This window comes from Erpetoichthys calabaricus, chromosome 11 (genome assembly GCF_900747795.2).
Source record: "Erpetoichthys calabaricus chromosome 11, fErpCal1.3, whole genome shotgun sequence".
Classification (NCBI taxonomy): domain Eukaryota; kingdom Metazoa; phylum Chordata; class Cladistia; order Polypteriformes; family Polypteridae; genus Erpetoichthys; species Erpetoichthys calabaricus.
Genome location: NC_041404.2, coordinates 69,148,282 through 69,165,621, shown reverse-complemented (window position 1 = coordinate 69,165,621; position 17,340 = coordinate 69,148,282). Strand labels below are relative to the sequence as shown.

Genomic DNA, 17,340 nt, shown 5'->3' with positions numbered 1-17,340 from the left:
ACAGAGAACCAAAGACACTTGGAGTAAGCTACCAAGTACTGTGGTAGGACGTTAGGGACTTTCAAAACTAGACTTGATATTATTTTAGAAGAATTAGGAGAATAGGACTGTCATGCTTTGCTGGGCTGAATGGCCTGCTCTCATCTAGATTGTTCTAATATAAATCATGACTGTCAAATGCCCACTTTATACACACAAGGAATCCTACTGTTATTCAATAATAGTGCCAGGGATCAGATATCGTATATACTGTAGTTCATTAAAAAGATTGAAAATCCAGAGAGTCTATGACAGTGCATTAGAAGATGACTGCATTTAACAATAAGTTAAATGCCACCAGAACAGACATTTACATGCAAAATCAGAGACTATTTCCTTTTTATCTTAAGAGATTACAAGAACATATTGAATTTAGAAATACATGAAGATCATGACACTAAGTATACCAGAACTAATGTTTGTGTGGATTTACAAATATTTGTAATAATAAAGAATAGGTACATTTAAATTATAAATCACAAAATCTCCTAGTTACTGATACAATACAATAAAGCCACATCTGCAAGAAATACATTCTTCTGTAACAATAAAAGGTTTGCAACTCATTCTTGCTTATAGGATTGTTACATGATTAGTATTCAGGAAAAATAAAAAGGTGGAAAATTATTTGTAAGAATTAATGAGGTAAAGCAATGATCTTTGTAAAAAGGCAAATCTTTTTATGAATATCTATTGGCAAAGACGATACTACTAAATGTAATTCCTTTTACATCATAGTCACATCTCTTTCAAACACATCTTTGTTATACAAAATCACCCAAAGGTTAAGCCAACATTAATGGTACGTACACAGGAAACCATTTAGTCACAGCATACACTCACTAACATAATCCAGAATTTGATGTTTCCACTCCAATAATGTCACTCTGAAGAATACAAGATGAAGCAAGTCTCTGGGACACTTTTAAAAGTTTTTTTTTTTTTTTTTTAAATGTGTTACTATAAACACTAGAATGACAACTACTGAAATAAAATTTAATCTAAAAAAAGTGTTGTTAAAATCTTTGGTATCACAGCATTTACATAATGCCTTTAATTAATAATAGATCTATGGTGCTGCATAGACCAAAATGACATTTCAGTTTTTCTTTATTTGCAGTTTGGATTACTCTTGCTCACTATGGCTAAAACAATGTGACCAATGTATGCTAATAGAGAACATTTAAAGCTTCAATTAAACAGAGCCCAAGTACTTCCTGCCTGAAATTGATTTGTTTTACTCATGTTTACAAGTAATCACTCCAGCAACATAATTTTCTTACTTATGACAAACACATGATAAGGTTGACTGTCAACTAAATAAATATAAATTAAACTAAATATTTATAAACTAAATATATATAAACTGACCCAGTGTAAAAGAGGCCTGTGATTAGTGTCCTAACATGGTTCATTTGCTACCTGATGCTGTCAGGACAGACCCAGGCTGTATAGATTACTGTACTAAACTAAGTTTATAAAATATATGAACTAACCTGGTAAATAGTAAGATTGGAATAAGAAAAAAACTAATGTAAAAAAAAAACAAAAAAACATTGATACTATATTAAGATAAAAAAATTAAAAGTAAAACAAATATACTTTATAATTCACTGTAAATGTGTGTGTGTGTGTGGGGGGGGGCACGTGGCACAAAACATTACTGCACAATAGAATATATGTACCGTTTAAAGGGAGACTGTTAAATACAATAAAACTAATAATCCATGCTAGGTAACAACATTGATTATAGGTGAAGCATACAGAGAATGCACTTACAAACTTTTTCATAAGTTCATTTTTCTTTTGACTTACTTTTATACATTTTTGGTATTACTTACATGATAAAAAAAACAATGAATTCTCTTCCTTAAAATCATATATATATTTTTTGTTCTACATTTTGCCTAACCTGGAGTGCCACATTATTACCTCCACTTACTACCACCCCAATCCAACCGAGAGTATCAAAATATAAGTTTCGCTAATACAACCATCAAATTCACTGACAAAATTACAAGAGAGCTTTAAATTTCTGTTAAAATAAATGTTACTTGATAACTTTTGCACCTGAGAATCTGTTCCCACAGCTCTGCTCTCCGTTGGTTCATCACTGATTTCTACATCATCCTCATTGAACTCAAAGACGTCCCAAGCATTCCACGAAGACACAGTCTTTTTGGGCTTTCCAATTTTACTCTTTCGGCTCTTAGAGTTTATAGAAGGCCGCGTTCGACTTCTGCCTGGCCCAAGCCAGCCTACATCTGCCATGTGCTTAGAGCGACCCTTCTGAAATGGTAATAAATGCCTCTGAAAGCAAAGTAACAGCATAGTTAGTATTTAATATTGTGTTGCATGTGTTTCTTGATAAAATACATTATCCAATAACCTACATACTTTGAAAGAAAAATTAAATTAGTGTTTTTCAATATTAAAAATAAAATGTTCACGATCAGAAACAACCCAGGATAGGATGTAGATCATTACCAGGACACTCTCATACAAATGCTCACGCTCACTCACATAGGAACAGTTTACCATCACAAAGTAGCTTAAAGTGCATGATTTTGTGAAGCCAGAGGAAACATGATTATCTGAAGAAAATCCAAATTATGAAGAAGATATGGAAGTCATACATAAATCATAATGAAGTAAAATATTTTGAATTTATGCTAATTGATTTACAGTATTCAATATGATTCTTTTGTTATAAAAAAACAAAATTACAAGCAATCAAATGTCTCAGTTGTTTAATTCATATTTTACTCAATGTAATTCAGCTTTCAAGCCAACAAATTGTACAAAATTTTATTTAAAAAATTACACTATTTGCAAAACATAACATTTTTCAACCCACTTAATCCAATTGGGAGTGTATATACACTCATAAATATACTGCACATATATGTATACAGGTGCATCTCAATAAATTAGTATATCATCGAAAAGTTAATTTATTTCAGTAATTCAATTCAAAAAGTGAAACTCATATTATATAGTTTCATTACACACAGAGGGGCGAGGGATATTTCAAGCGTTTATTTCTTTTCATTTTGCTGATTATGACCTAGCAGTAATGAAAACTCAAAATTCAGTATCTCAGAATATTACATAAGGCCAATAAAAAAATTATTTTTAATACAGAAATGTTGGCCTACTGAAAAGTATGTCCATGTACGCACTCAATACTTGGTCGGGGCTCTTTTTGCATGAATTACTGCATCAATGTGGCGTGGCATGGAGGCGATCAGCTTATGGCACTGCTGAGGTGTTTTGGAAGCCCATGATGCTTTGATAGCAGCCATCAGCTTGTCTGCATTGTTGGGTCTGGTGTCTATCATCTTCCTCTTGACAATACCCCATAGATTCTTTAGGGGGTTTAAGTCAGGCGAGTTTGCTGGCCAATCAAGCACAGTGATACCATGGTCATTAAACCAGGTATTGGTACTGCCAAATTAGCATCTCCATAAAGCTTGAGGGAAGCAGGAAGCGCTCTAAAATTTCCTGGTAGATGGGTGCACTAACTTTGATATATATTAAACATAAAGAACAAAAAAAAAAAAAATATATATATATCATGTGTACACATATACATATATCATGTGTAATGAATTTATATGAGTTTCACTTTTTGAATTGAATTACTGAAATAAATAAACTTTTCAATGATATTCTAATTTATTGAGATGCACCTGTATATACACATACACATTCTATGAAGTAATTATTAATTAGACTTTATGCAAGGATCAAAAACATTCATGGTTCTACAATTTGTTTTTTATCTATAGAATTACATATACATTTAAATAAAAAAAAATACAAACTTCAATGTTTAGATGTTTCACTTCAAACCAGAGACAGAGAACTAGAGGAAAGGACAAAGTAAAACCCATCGAATACACCAATGTCCCAAACCAGGTTTATATTATTTGGGAGCCAAGCAGGCTGTCCCTAAGGCCAGAAATCAACCTTGTCAGTCAATCACACAGCACAGTCAACTGACACCCATATCACTAGAATGTGTGAATAAACATAAATATAAACAAAAACAGGAGAAAATAATTCAAACTTTAACACTAGAATCCCTGAAGCCTACGCAAAAAGTTGTAATGCCAAGCCACCTTAAATTCCCTTGCACCTCTTCATCAGCGTCTTTGTTTTGCAAATGTGTCAATCAGCACAAGCAGCCTGCTATCCCAACCCCCACCAACACAGCTCAAGTTCTCCCAGCTCAAGTGTGCTTATCTGGGTGTGAGGTGTCTGGAATTGTATAGGGTGAATAATATATCGTTATTTGCAATGCATACATTTCATGTGTGTTCTGTGTCTACAAAGATCTGGTTAAATATAAGATGACAGGAAACACGAGGAAAGAAATTTTGAACACATAACTAAAACAGAAACTTTATTCATTTTAAAGTAAGAATCGACAAAATGCTGAAATGAAGTGTATAATGTGTGAAGACTAAATTCCAATTGTCAAATAAACACACAAAAGGTATAACAAAACAAATGCACTTTTATTTATAAAAAAAAAAAAAAAAAAAAAAAAAGAAATTCAATTTACACGTTGCTGTCAACGAGTAAACATCCAAGCCCAAATATCAATCAAAAGACAGTGGACATGTGTACTTGGTTGGTGCAGAGGTAAGAACTGCTGCATTGTAAGAAAAAGGTTGCGGGTTGTAGCCCGGGCTTTCCCCGTTTTGAGTAGTGAGCTGCTATTATTATTATTACTATAATATAATAAAAATATACATTTGATTTCACTCTAACACTTGGTGTAAGTTTTTGGAAGCTGCAGTCAACAAATATCCACATTCTTTAGAATATTTTTATATGAATATATAACACATTATCTACCAAGATGTGTAACAAAAGTGAACATGCAACACTAAGATAACACAAAAAGCCTATCTTAACATTCAAATCACATGTACAGAATTACATTAACATAATAACTGAAGATGTAACTTACCATAGCTTCAACCTGGCACTGTCTTAATCGACATTTTTGTCGCTTTTTGTTACGTCCTCCAAATTTAGGTTTGTCTTGGCAGAAATCACATGTCCTACAGTCAGTGGTACGAAGGCAAGCTTCACATTTTCCACATGACCGTCGACTACGTTTTTTGGGACCATCATTGTCCTAGAACAGTGTGAAAGAAAACAGAATTCATAAACTTTTAACGCCCTATTCAAAATCTTTGGCTTGAAATACAACACAATGCGTGTACACATTTGCATACAAAACTTAAGACATCTGTGATGCATCAATAAAATTCAATTAATAATGCCTAAAATTATGAAAATGTAATCGTGAAAGAAAATTTAACTGCTTGCAAGCTACTAAGGGTTAAAAGCTGTTTTGTTATAACAGCAGATTATTCATACAGTTGTCTGTCATAAGACAGGTTTGCAGTAAGCTGACCTAGGACAACTTCCTTCTTTAGGAATGCGTTTGTTAGACACAGTAAAGATGACCTTTCCTTCTTTGGGGCCCCTCTTGACACATACACATAAAAGAGATGGTTGGCCGCTTTACATAATATACTGTAAGATGAAATACTTAGATGCTATTTCATAAGTAAGGGGGTGGGAGGAAAATGAATAAAAAAAAGTGAAATTTGCTCTTCTGCCTTACAACGTAGATTCCATGTACTCATCTATCACTGAATAAAGACTGATTGATTGAACTATTCCTGTCTTCCTCGGGGATTACTTCCACATAATGTAAATAAATTAAAATAAAAATGAAATCTTTGGAGTCAATCCTTATGATGAATTATATTATCTATTTCAAAACTTCCACTACCGAAAATCTTTGCATTTAAATGTGAACAATAAAAATTTGTCTTTTTTTCCCTTTGATAAAACTCTCTTGTCCGTCCAAATAGAAGACAGCTGCTGAAGATATTATGTAAGAATGTACATTACATTTCAAGCATGATTTAAAAAACACTGAGCAAGCCATGTTCCAGCTCACTTAGTTATATCGTCATGGGGTGCCTTGTCACATATAAATGCTAAGCAATCTATACATACTTGCAAACATTCTCAAAACCCTCTTTATCCGAAAGGGGACCAGAGCATATCCTGGCAGCAGTGAGTGCAAGGTGTGAAACAACATTCAAGTGGTTAACACTATGTTTTCTCGACTTGTTAAGGACTGTAATTTCTCCAGTTATTGATGTGATTTTGAAAATCAATAAAAGTCAACAGTGGTGAGTATTTTATGCCTGTATTGTTTTAGAGTCATTTGTAATGTTTTTTCTGAATAAACATTGGGTATATCAGGTGTGAATAAAAATGCCGCAACACTACCTTTGAATTAAGAACTGCATAGGAGAAAAGTACTGTGGCTTTAAAGATTAATTATATGTGAAAGGTCAAAAGAAATAACTTACATTTACTATGTGCTTCTCAGAAAATAGGTGGGACAAATGCCATTTGTCAAGAAGCAGTAAAAAATGTTTTTTAGTTGCACAGTAGAGGATAAACACCTGTACTGAAAATTGGGTTATGAATTCCTGTACTTACAAACTAAAATACTACAGTCCAAAATTACAACAGTTAAATGATAAGCTGTGCTTTCACCACATATCACTTAATGTAAGATGGAAAATTAATTATATATTTAACAGGCTGGTGAAGATTACTTTTATGTAAATGACAATTCCAGTATAAAAGGGTTTGTATTTTCTTCCAATGCAGTATAATAAATAATTTATTTAAAAAATTACTATAATTTAGTAATTTGTACACTAGAAAATGTTATTAATGAACAACACCATATTTACATCATGGTCACGTTCTTGGTCATTTTCAACACAGAAGTAAAAGAAGTCCTCAGGCTCAGAATACTGTGGAGCAGGAATCTAAAAAACAAAGCAGCAGTATTGCCATTACTAATTAAAATTGATTAATGCTGTATTAATAGATGAACAGTAATATACAGTATATACTTGAACCTTAATGGATGCTTAACTAAAACACATTAACAGAGTGCATAATTTTGAATAAAAGAAGAAACCAAAACAAGCTCATAGTTGTCAATTTACATAATCTCCATGTCAAATAAGCTATCTGTGCTGCTGTGAGTAAGTAAATACAAACACTGAAAGTTTGCATATGTAGAAATTTGTTTCAACTGTCACTTATAACTCATGATCTACTTTCATATACATAATTATAAGCATGATGCAGTTCTGCACATAGAGACAAGTGGCTGATGTAGCAGCAAAGGTGTCAATATACGAAGTGCACAGCCAGCATCAATTTTACATGGGAAAAAGAAAACACGCAAAATGGCATATCATGGAGGGAGCAATCCACAAGTGAATGCAACTCACTTGCAATGTTTTCACAAACACAGAAGACATGATAATGTGTGCAAATACAAGAATAAATAGTTTTTTTTTTTTTTTTTTTTTGCATGTGCATTCAGGTACCATCAAATCATGTAGGTGATTTAATACATGTGATTTTGTATATATTTTGATACATGCACCAGTGTGATAAGAGGTGCATGGTGAAACACAATTTTAAATAAATGTGATTCCTGTAGCATGGGTGCAGGTACACGTGTCAATATGCACTCTCTGCTCTGTGGTTGACTGGAGTGCTTTGTTGATCGCATATTCACGTAAAAAAGCAAGCGAGTCACAGAGGTGCTCATTCACATCTTGGAGCAGGTGGAGGACAGCATCTGCATCCAATATGGGCTAAAAAGGAAGACTGAATGGCACATGGGGTGGGGGCAATTTGATCAGAAGAAAGAAAAGACAGTCCAGAGGATAGCTAGAATGGTCAGATTAACCGAGCCGCGCGAGCAGAGAGAAGTGTATGGCGCTTCATGGGATATTCCCTTTGATTGGTGTAGGAGCGGGGGCAGCGAACGAATGTCCCAGGCATCCATGTAGCTTTGGGCTGGCATAGGATGCTATTCTGTAAGACGATGGTCGAGGCAGGCAGGACGGGAGTCAAGAGAGGTGATCATAGCTGTCAGTGTATCCACCAGTTGAAAGACCCAGTGGGATAAGCTGGGGAGACATGTAGTGAAGGATACTCTTGACTGGCCAAGGAAAACAAACAGCTAGCATTTTTGAATAGCTATAATCAAATCATATCTTTATTTATCCTAAAAGGCACCTAATTTTCCAACAAGTACTACTGTGCATCAGTCTTTCCATTTTCAGAAAGAAATCCTACCATTTATTCTTATATTTCCACATTTTGTCAGGTCTGCAATATCTGTAAAAACTGTGTGATTGACTCACAGTTCACTGCCCACTATGTGCCATTTCACATGTTCTTCCTTCCCCACGTCAAATTTGCGCTGGCTATGTACTTTGCATTCCACAATGTGTGAGAAAAATTGCAAAGCCATTTTAAGGGAGTTTACAGTACACTTATTTTTTTTTTACTTGTATGAAATAACTGGGGAACAAAAAAATATTCAGATTTCTTTTTTTTTCTTCATTACTCATAGTGAGTGATTATAAGTGTGACATTTTTTGTTGATTATTTCATAATTGTCTGCTGAAGACAGACATCAAATTAACATCTGGAAAGTAATATTCAGTAATGTCAATAACAATGGCAGAAATGGATTTGTCGCAGCAAAAAGGATACGAAGATGCAGTCAAGTATGAGCCAGAAGAGAGAGACAGTTATTCAACACTAGGTAAATGTTCAATGGCATTGCTTGTGGTGATTAATAGGGGGCCTGTGATTTTTGAACTAAAATATTGAACACTGCATTTTAACACACTGAATGAAAAAGAATGGTATCTTCCTGTCATACCATCACTGAAATAGTCAATGCCACGAAAGTGGTCAAATTACATTCAGACTTGCAGTTATCTGAGAACTGCAGGTGAAAAAATTTGACTACACGATCTTGTATAATAGTAAACCTATGTCTTTGTACTCACCTTCCTTAGCTCCATTAACTTTTCTTCTTCAAACTGCTTTCTTGTTTCTCTTACCGCATCCCCGGGAGCCTCGCTGTATGACTCTCTTGTTGATTCTCTCATCTCTTCTACATCCTCTTCTTGCCTTATTTTTTCAAAGTTCTGCGTCTTCTGTTTACAGGATTATGCTACTTTTAATCCTTAAAATTACTCAGTTTACTTTCATTCAAAATATATATTTCAAGATGTACTGACATATGTGTACACTTGAAACATTTACTTTAAGTCAAAAGTAAAGAAAGGCACTAGTCAAAACACATGGCTTACATATTGCTTTATATATTATAAGCTATTTTTAAACTCTTAAAAAAGTGAAAATTTCATTGTGCTAAGGAAATCAATACACTGACTTACAAACCAATCTATTTGAAAGTAAAATCTCAGTGCACTATCCAGCAACATGACAAAGGCTGACAAATGACACAGGCATAAGCAAGAAAGCAACACAGTTATATAAGCAAAACCCTGATGTCCCTTATTCCTACAGTGTTTGAATGCTATTGCAATTACAAGAAACCAAGCTTACTTGCAAAATAGGTCAAAGTATCATCTACATTTACATTTTACATGGATTACAAAAATGTTTTTTTAGCATGGCTGTAAGCATAACTTAATAGTACTTGATGGAATTTAATGTCAACAATTTTTTAAAATTTAAATAAGTTCATATACAGACACAAAAACATATATACACAGAAATAGTAAATGAATAAGTTGGAAACATAACATTTTAGTTTTTGAGTCTTAATTTTATGCTGGAAAGAAAATAAATACCGGTCCCATAGACCAAACTGTTTCTAGCATGAGCCTTCATAAACTTCATAATTTTATATAAGTACACAGCCTTCCTTAACATTCTTTCTATATAGTGCATGTTTCTAGTATAACTGTACTGCATACTATAAATGTTTTCATATTTATGTAATATTCTAGAGAAAGAACAAGCATCTAGGTTACATTGTCGACCTTAACTTTCTAAATAAATCAAGAGCACCAAACAGTGTACTGTAATTTTCCATTGGATAAAATAACAGTGTATCATATCAGACTGTATCACTAGCTTAACTGTATCTACTATATAAGCGTTTTCATTATTTTTTGCAAAAGAAAAGTCAATGGGAACTACAGATTCTTAGACAAAATTAAAAGTGGTGTGATTCATTTACATTTTTATCATGAACAAATACTTCCTAGTTTCATATTACTTAAAAATATTTTATGTGAATGCTTTGTTTGTTTGTGTAGCACAAAGTATATCAGGAAAGTTGATTTCAAACAGTAGGTTGCTGTAAGCATTTGTAAAACAGAATATTGAGAACAAAGTTTTACACACCAAAAGTGGTTGTAGCTTCCCTGAATAATCAGCCACTTTTTTTCTCTTCATTTTCTGAAAAAAAAAAAATATATACTGCATATATATTTATAAATGTACCTTTCACATGGTATACATAAAGTAAGTTTGCCACTGATATTGATGTTTTATGTCAAAGGTGGATAGCTGGACTACTAACTTTAGCCTGAATTATAACAAGAGATTAATTTCCTCTATGGTGGACCAAAATCAATTTTTTGAACTACTAGACAACAATACTTTTGTCAGGGGCAGTGTTCCAATAATAGTGCTTAATGCAGGACACAGACTTGGAGAAAGCCCTATTGCTATGAACTGTATAATTAAAAAAATGCTATTACATTGTTCATTTGTCAGTCATGAATGATGGAGACAACCTCTACACCAGCAGCCGTGCTTTGCTGTCATCTCTATAACATTCTAAGACCCTTGAGAAGGTTTCCTATGACATAGAGCACAACATGTAATCAAAATGGCAACCTCCCAAATGTGTAGTAAACACATAAAACATTAAATGAAATAAATATTTAGTGTGACCACCATTTGCCTTAAATACAGCAATAACTGCCTTAGGTACACTTGCATGGAGTTTCTAAAGGTACTCATGTATTAGGTTGTTACAAAGGCTCTTGGTGAACCTACCACAGTCCCACTCAGACTTTGGCTGTCTTATTTGCTTGTGTTTCTGCAACTAATCCCAGACTGGTTCTGTGATGCCGACATCAGTGCTCTGTGGAGGCCATACCAACTGACAGGATTCTCGGTTCCTCTTTTTGCTGCAGATAATGAATGGATTTGGCCATGTATTTGGGAGCATTGCTAAGGTGCAGAATGAAGTTGAGACCAATCATATGCCTCCTTAATGGTTGTGGATGATAGATATGAATCTGCCTGCACTTCTCAGTAGTGAGGGAGGCCATTAATTTTGATCAAACTGAAAACTCCATTTGCTGAAATGCAAACACAAACCTGTAAAGAACCATCAATGTGCTTCATTGTTCCCTGCAGACATTCATCCATCTATCATTCTTCATCAGACAGACAAAAATTTCAGAATTTGACTAATCATTCCAGAGCACTTGCTGCCATTTTTCTGCACCCCAGTTCTTGTGTTTTTATGTGTAGGTGAGTCATTTGGCTTTACTTCCACCTCAGGAGGAGTGGCTTTCTGGTTTTAACTCTTCCATGATGGCCATGTAGATAGGTGTACCAGAGTCCATTGGTTCTTGACAGTTCTGAGCTGATAGCAGTGCTGGGCGTCTTCTGATTTCAGAGGTAAGAAAAATGTAAGCATCTGTCATCTACTGTACATGGTTTCCATGGCTGACCAATGCATCAGCTTTGCCTGTTTGTGTTTCTGTAGAAGAGCATAAACTGAAAACACAGAAGCAAACATCTGCTGTGAAATATGTGCAAGAAAAATGCCTTGATGATACAGGGTGAATGAACATCTTGTTTTGTTGCTATGATCAGTTTTGCCACAGCTTAAACCGCCACATTTACACAATTTCACCTGTGTAGTATGTTCTATTCTGTCTACACAGTTGTTTCTGTTTCAGTTAATCACTGTGGTTCAACCTAAAAATTATGGGATTGATAATTAGCCCGTCTGATATATTTGTTTAATCAAGCATTGGGCTATATGCCTACAAGATTTCATGTTTTTTTTAACTGAAAATTAGTCTATTAATATGTTGGTCTCTTTCGTTGAGGACATTAAAATACCTTAGTCAATTGCTTCACTTTTTGCGAAAGGAATGTTTATTTAAGTCTAAAATATTCTTTCTTCTATTGACACACTAATACAGAAGACATAAAATAAATAACACAAATATTTTATGAACTACCTAAAATGCCTAAGACTTTGGCACAGCATTGCCATCTCTTAGACTATATAGTGCAATTCAAAGAAGTCACTTGGTATTTTATCTTTAAAGACCTCTGGACTGACAATATACTGTATATGTATTCTCTGAAAAATTAAGTTTCAAGTACAATTTTCTAGAAGCTACCTAATATACAAAAGTGTCAGAGGCCTTTCAGATTAGAATATAACATAATTTTAAATTCAGCTCACTGTCCTTAATTTTTCGCAGGATGACTGAATACCTCCTTAATAATTAAATAACCACTCAAAATTCGCTGAAAAAACTCCAGTGGTAACACTCAAAGATAGGCTCTTAGGTACAGTCCTTTGTGGGAAGGATTTATTTAATACTCTCCTTGTAATGTTTAATTTTTCCACCAGCAGTTTTAAGAGATAGAGTGTGGAATGTAGACTTGCATTCAGTAGTATTTTTTCATTTTTTGTTGTACTTCTATTAAGTGTGTGCATGAATTGCCACATAAGTTGTAATTGAAAAATTAGGAAAAATGTTGAAATAAATTATGATTGCATTTACTTCATCTCTGTGTTGTCCAAAGGAGCATATTTAATTGACATAAAACATTGCTCTCTCAGGTGGTGGAGTATTTTTGCAGTGTCAAGCCTGTAATTAATACTGAACAGAACAGAAACTAAATGTTGCTGGTTATGAAAAGGTCAGATATCTAGTACAAACTCCACAGCAGCAGTAAATACAAAGGTAATTGAGGACTTGGATGTGAAAAGAACAGATGAAATACGGTCTGCTTGATCACAGAAGGTGCTCCATATTGTCTTTTTTTTCTTTTTATCTTAAAGCAGGATATACTTTTCCTTTTTACCACCTAAATGTTTTATATGCATATACATTAACCTTAATTTTTTTCATTATGTACCAACAAATAACTTCCCATAAAAGTACTTGTGTAGAATGGTAGTAGGAAGAAACTTGGAAACTACATTAGGTTTCGCTTGTGCACTTCCATGTACACACAAAGCCTTGAAATCAATGATCTAAGCAAGCAATAGAGGACATATTTTTTAAATTCCCACAGCTTCTATTCCCCAAGAAAGCATTTGTGATATGAGCAATCCTCTGAGTTTTCAACAGGACACATTTGGGGAAATTCTGTTTGGTCTCATTGCCTCTATGATCAATCAACATCATGAAAAAGGAGATGCAAAATTCTTGAGTAGATACAGAATTTGGAACCCCACTGAAACCAATAAAACTTCAGTTAAGATACACCCTCTTGTATAACTTACCAAAGAAACTTTCAGCCAGTAAAAAGCCATACTTTTCTTTTATACTGTTCTTTTTCAATCTGGACCGATAAATACAAATTTAAAATATTTTAAAAAACTTATATCCTTCTCATAAGTGTCCTGTTCTGTTCACTTGTTTATACTGTATGTAAACTGGTCCACCTCTTTTTTTTGCTACAGGGTGTTCTATGTATCATAAATAACTGACAGAGGTTAAACAAGGAAATATCACTGATGATGCAATTATTTTTTGGAAAAAGGACAAAAATAGAATTAAAAAAGGGAAACTAATTTTTGAAATCAATATACAACTAATGGCAGTTGTATAACTGGAGGGTGTGAGTTTAAAAATATAGTGAAGATTGAGATCATAAAAACATTAACAACAGACTCAAATGAAACATAAAAAGGTTTAATAAATATGCAAGTATGCAAGTGATCTACAGCTCTACAAATTCCAAAGAAGAATACAATTCAAGTCATTACCTGGCCAACTTGATCAAATACAAAAAGTCTGTTTGTTCTTTTTTTCCTGATTTCAGTCTGTGGATTTAAAGTGAGACTAGTTAAAATACAGTAAGGATGAGCAATGCCATTTATAACAATGTGATACATTCAGGACTTTAGTTTACTTATAGAGGAGGGTACAGTGATAGGATGCTTAAGGGTAATTAAAATGTCTACAATTCCCATTCATTAGGATCAATTTATATGACTAATACAGTATATGTTTACATTATAAATTGTTTGCAAAGCTTTCAAATACCTCAAAAAACATTTAAAGTCATTTAACTACATAAGAGGTTATAGCTTTGATGTGCGGAGGGTTGCAGCAGGTAGTGTCATTTATTCCTAATACTTTGACATTGATTAATTTCCCATGTGAGATGTTTTTCAAAAAGAACTTTTACATTGGCTCTGTCTTTGCATGGGTTTCTTAAAAGGGTTTTTGTATGTCCTCCTACTGCAAGTTCAAAGACATGCTGCTTGGTGGACTGGCAATTCTAAATTAGCCACATATGACTGAATTAGCCTCATATAACCTATGAAGTATAGGTGTCAGCTAGAGTACGACTTGTGTCTTTCAGTACTGGTTCTTGCAGTCAATGCTGTCAGAATGGTCTCTCATTCCCCACAGTTCTGTAAAGGTTCAATAAAATGGACAGATGTATGGAGTTTAAAAAATAGAATCTTCCCTTCATCTTTATAAAAGCAGTAAAGCAGGGTTTTTGTTCATCAGCATTGGTAAACTTGACTCCAGGGACACAAAATACAACCTCTGAGTTTACGCTTACAAATATTTACGTAGGTAGCCTTCACAATGTTGTATTTATGAAATTTAAAAGAATCATAAGATGAAACTGCACATCAACAAAGGAGATATTTTCTTGATGTTTGAGCTAACAAATATATAATTTGACACAGAAACTTACTGAAATTTTTGGTTGTTTCATTCGTCTTGGTCCCTTTAGCATTCTTTTCTGCAAATAAAACATTTTATTATGTAATGTCACAAGGCATACCAGAATTGACTTCATGGACTAATTAAATGCATAATAATTCACTGCAAGATTATACAAAGTTAAATTTCTGAGTTTACATTTTCCATACTATTTACATGTCTTAGGGTATGATAATGCAAGTCGCACATATTGTAGGCTAGAAGATAACCCATAAATTCTGACTCCACAGTCTTTGCAGGTGATCAATAAAGGAGATTAAAAAGAAATTCTTAATTAAAGTATTCTCTGGGCACATTTACATTTGTCACATTGTTTTGCTGTGTTTTTAACTTGAGACGCATGTTTATATATGTAAATATTTTTAGGTTGTTTACTTTATTGGTATTACATTATAGCTGTAAATCAGGATGAACATTCTCAGCATATACTGGAGCCAATCCAAACAGGCAAACCCAAAACAGACAATACAATGACACTTTGCCCACTGTCTTATGATTACCTTACAAAATATTTCTCAACACAACACATTCCCAAATCATAGCCTTTGTGCAATGATTGGCCTTCTTTATTCCAAGAAACAAAAAAGTACCTGAAAGTGTCCTTTTGAAATTTTCATAACAGGCATGGAAAGTTTACATGGATCCATATTCTAAAGACTATAATAATACCACCAATTCCAGGTTTCTGTTAATGTTCTGAATTTGCATAATGCATCTTTAATTCATTGTTCAATTGGTATCTTTGTGACGTCAAAAGTGTAAAACCACATTAAAATCAAGACAAACCTACAGAAATGACTAAGGGGCACAGTTTGAAGAAAGTGGTGTACATGGTCTGCCATAATCTTTAGGTAGGTTGTACATGTTAAAGTTAACATCCACATGAATGCCAGGACCCAAGGTTTCCCAGCATAATGTTGCCCAGAGCAACACACTGCCTCCTTCACATTCCTTTTTTCCCCATAGTGCATAATGTTGCCATCTCTTTCCCATGTAAACAATGCACACGCACCGGGCTATCCATATGATCTAAAAGAAAAGGAGAATAATCAGACCAGGTCACATTTTTCCACTGCTCCACGATCTAGTTCAGACGCTCATGTGCCCATTGTAGGTACTTTCAGCAGTGGACAGGGTTCAGCATGGGAATTCTGACAGGTCTGCGGCTATACAGTCCTATAAGCTGCAATGCAATGTGTGTTCTGACACCTTTGTCTCATGACTAGCATTAACTTTCCTAGCAATCTATGGTACAGTAGCTCTTCTGTGGGATCAGACCAGACGGGCTAACCATCCCTTTCCATACACATCAATGAGCCTTGGGCATCCATGATCCTGTCTTCAGTTTATCGGATGTCCTTCCTTGGGCCATTTTTAGTCAGTACTAACCTCTGCATACTTGGAACACCCCAGAAGACCTGCAGTTTTGGAAATTCTCCTACTCAGTCGTCTAGCCTTTCCAATTTGGCTCTATTCGAAGTTGCTCAGATCCTTACCTTTGCCCATTTTTTTTTTGCTTTCAACACATCACCTTCAAAAGCTGTTCACTTGTTGTTAATTATATTATAACACCAAAGCCTAACATATAAGGTAATATTCAAAAAGCCAGTAAAACAGTAGACAGCTTCTAAGGTGGCATTTTTAGTACTAGGGTGTTATTTTGAAAACTACAGATCAATAAAAATTAAACATTTTACTTTGGCTTTACTGGAAATTAAAAAAATATTAACATAATTGTGCCTTCATAAACTCATCATGGCGCACACAGATCAGAATCTCAGTTTCATTGTAATGACTATTGATTAAATTTTGTTAAAATCCTACTACTAGTATAGACCCTTTATGGAGTTCTTCGAGGATATGGACAGTTGTCAAAACAAAAGAGTGCAGAGCAAAAATATAGTACAATGGATGAGGCTTGTGGTTTGGTTGTATAAATTTCCTTTTTGCATGATGCACCTACCTCTGTTTCAGTTTTAAAGTGACTCTTCTTCAGCAGATGAATTTAATATCTCAGAAGCTACACTAAGTGATTTTCTTTAACTGTTGTGCCTGCAGATTCGTTTGCAAATCCCTAACTGCTCTCCTTCTAGGGATGCTTTCATTTTAAATATTATTCATTCTCTTAAGGCAGACATTTCTTGCAGCAATAGTATAATCTAGTTTTCTGTGTTTTTGGGAGGTTGATATATATTTTTTTATATTTAAGCTATAGCATTGCAAAATAAGTTACAAGTAAGTAGCAGCAAGTAACTGAAGAATGTTTCAATGTGTTGCCAATAATACCCACTTTTTATGTGATTAATTTAAATCCATTGAATTAAACTTCATCTTTTTTTGTGTGCTAATTTACTTGTAGGCTACAAAAGCAAATTATTTC

General features: G+C 34.0%; 1 protein-coding gene across 2 annotated transcripts in view; it reads right to left on the bottom strand.

The window, feature by feature from the left end:
* LOC114660537 (methyl-CpG-binding domain protein 1-like) overlaps positions 1–17,340 on the bottom strand; it is a 417,772-nt gene that overhangs the window by 46,002 nt on the left and 354,430 nt on the right. For both annotated transcript variants that reach the window (XM_051933483.1, XM_051933485.1), the window contains 7 exons: positions 14,932–14,979; positions 13,985–14,041; positions 10,351–10,404; positions 8,979–9,128; positions 6,843–6,920; positions 5,021–5,191; positions 2,110–2,349 (listed from right to left, as the gene is read on the bottom strand). In XM_051933483.1, coding sequence (XP_051789443.1) covers positions 2,110–2,349; positions 5,021–5,191; positions 6,843–6,920; positions 8,979–9,128; positions 10,351–10,404; positions 13,985–14,041; positions 14,932–14,979 — 798 coding nt within the window. The remainder of the gene's footprint in view (positions 1–2,109; positions 2,350–5,020; positions 5,192–6,842; positions 6,921–8,978; positions 9,129–10,350; positions 10,405–13,984; positions 14,042–14,931; positions 14,980–17,340) is intronic.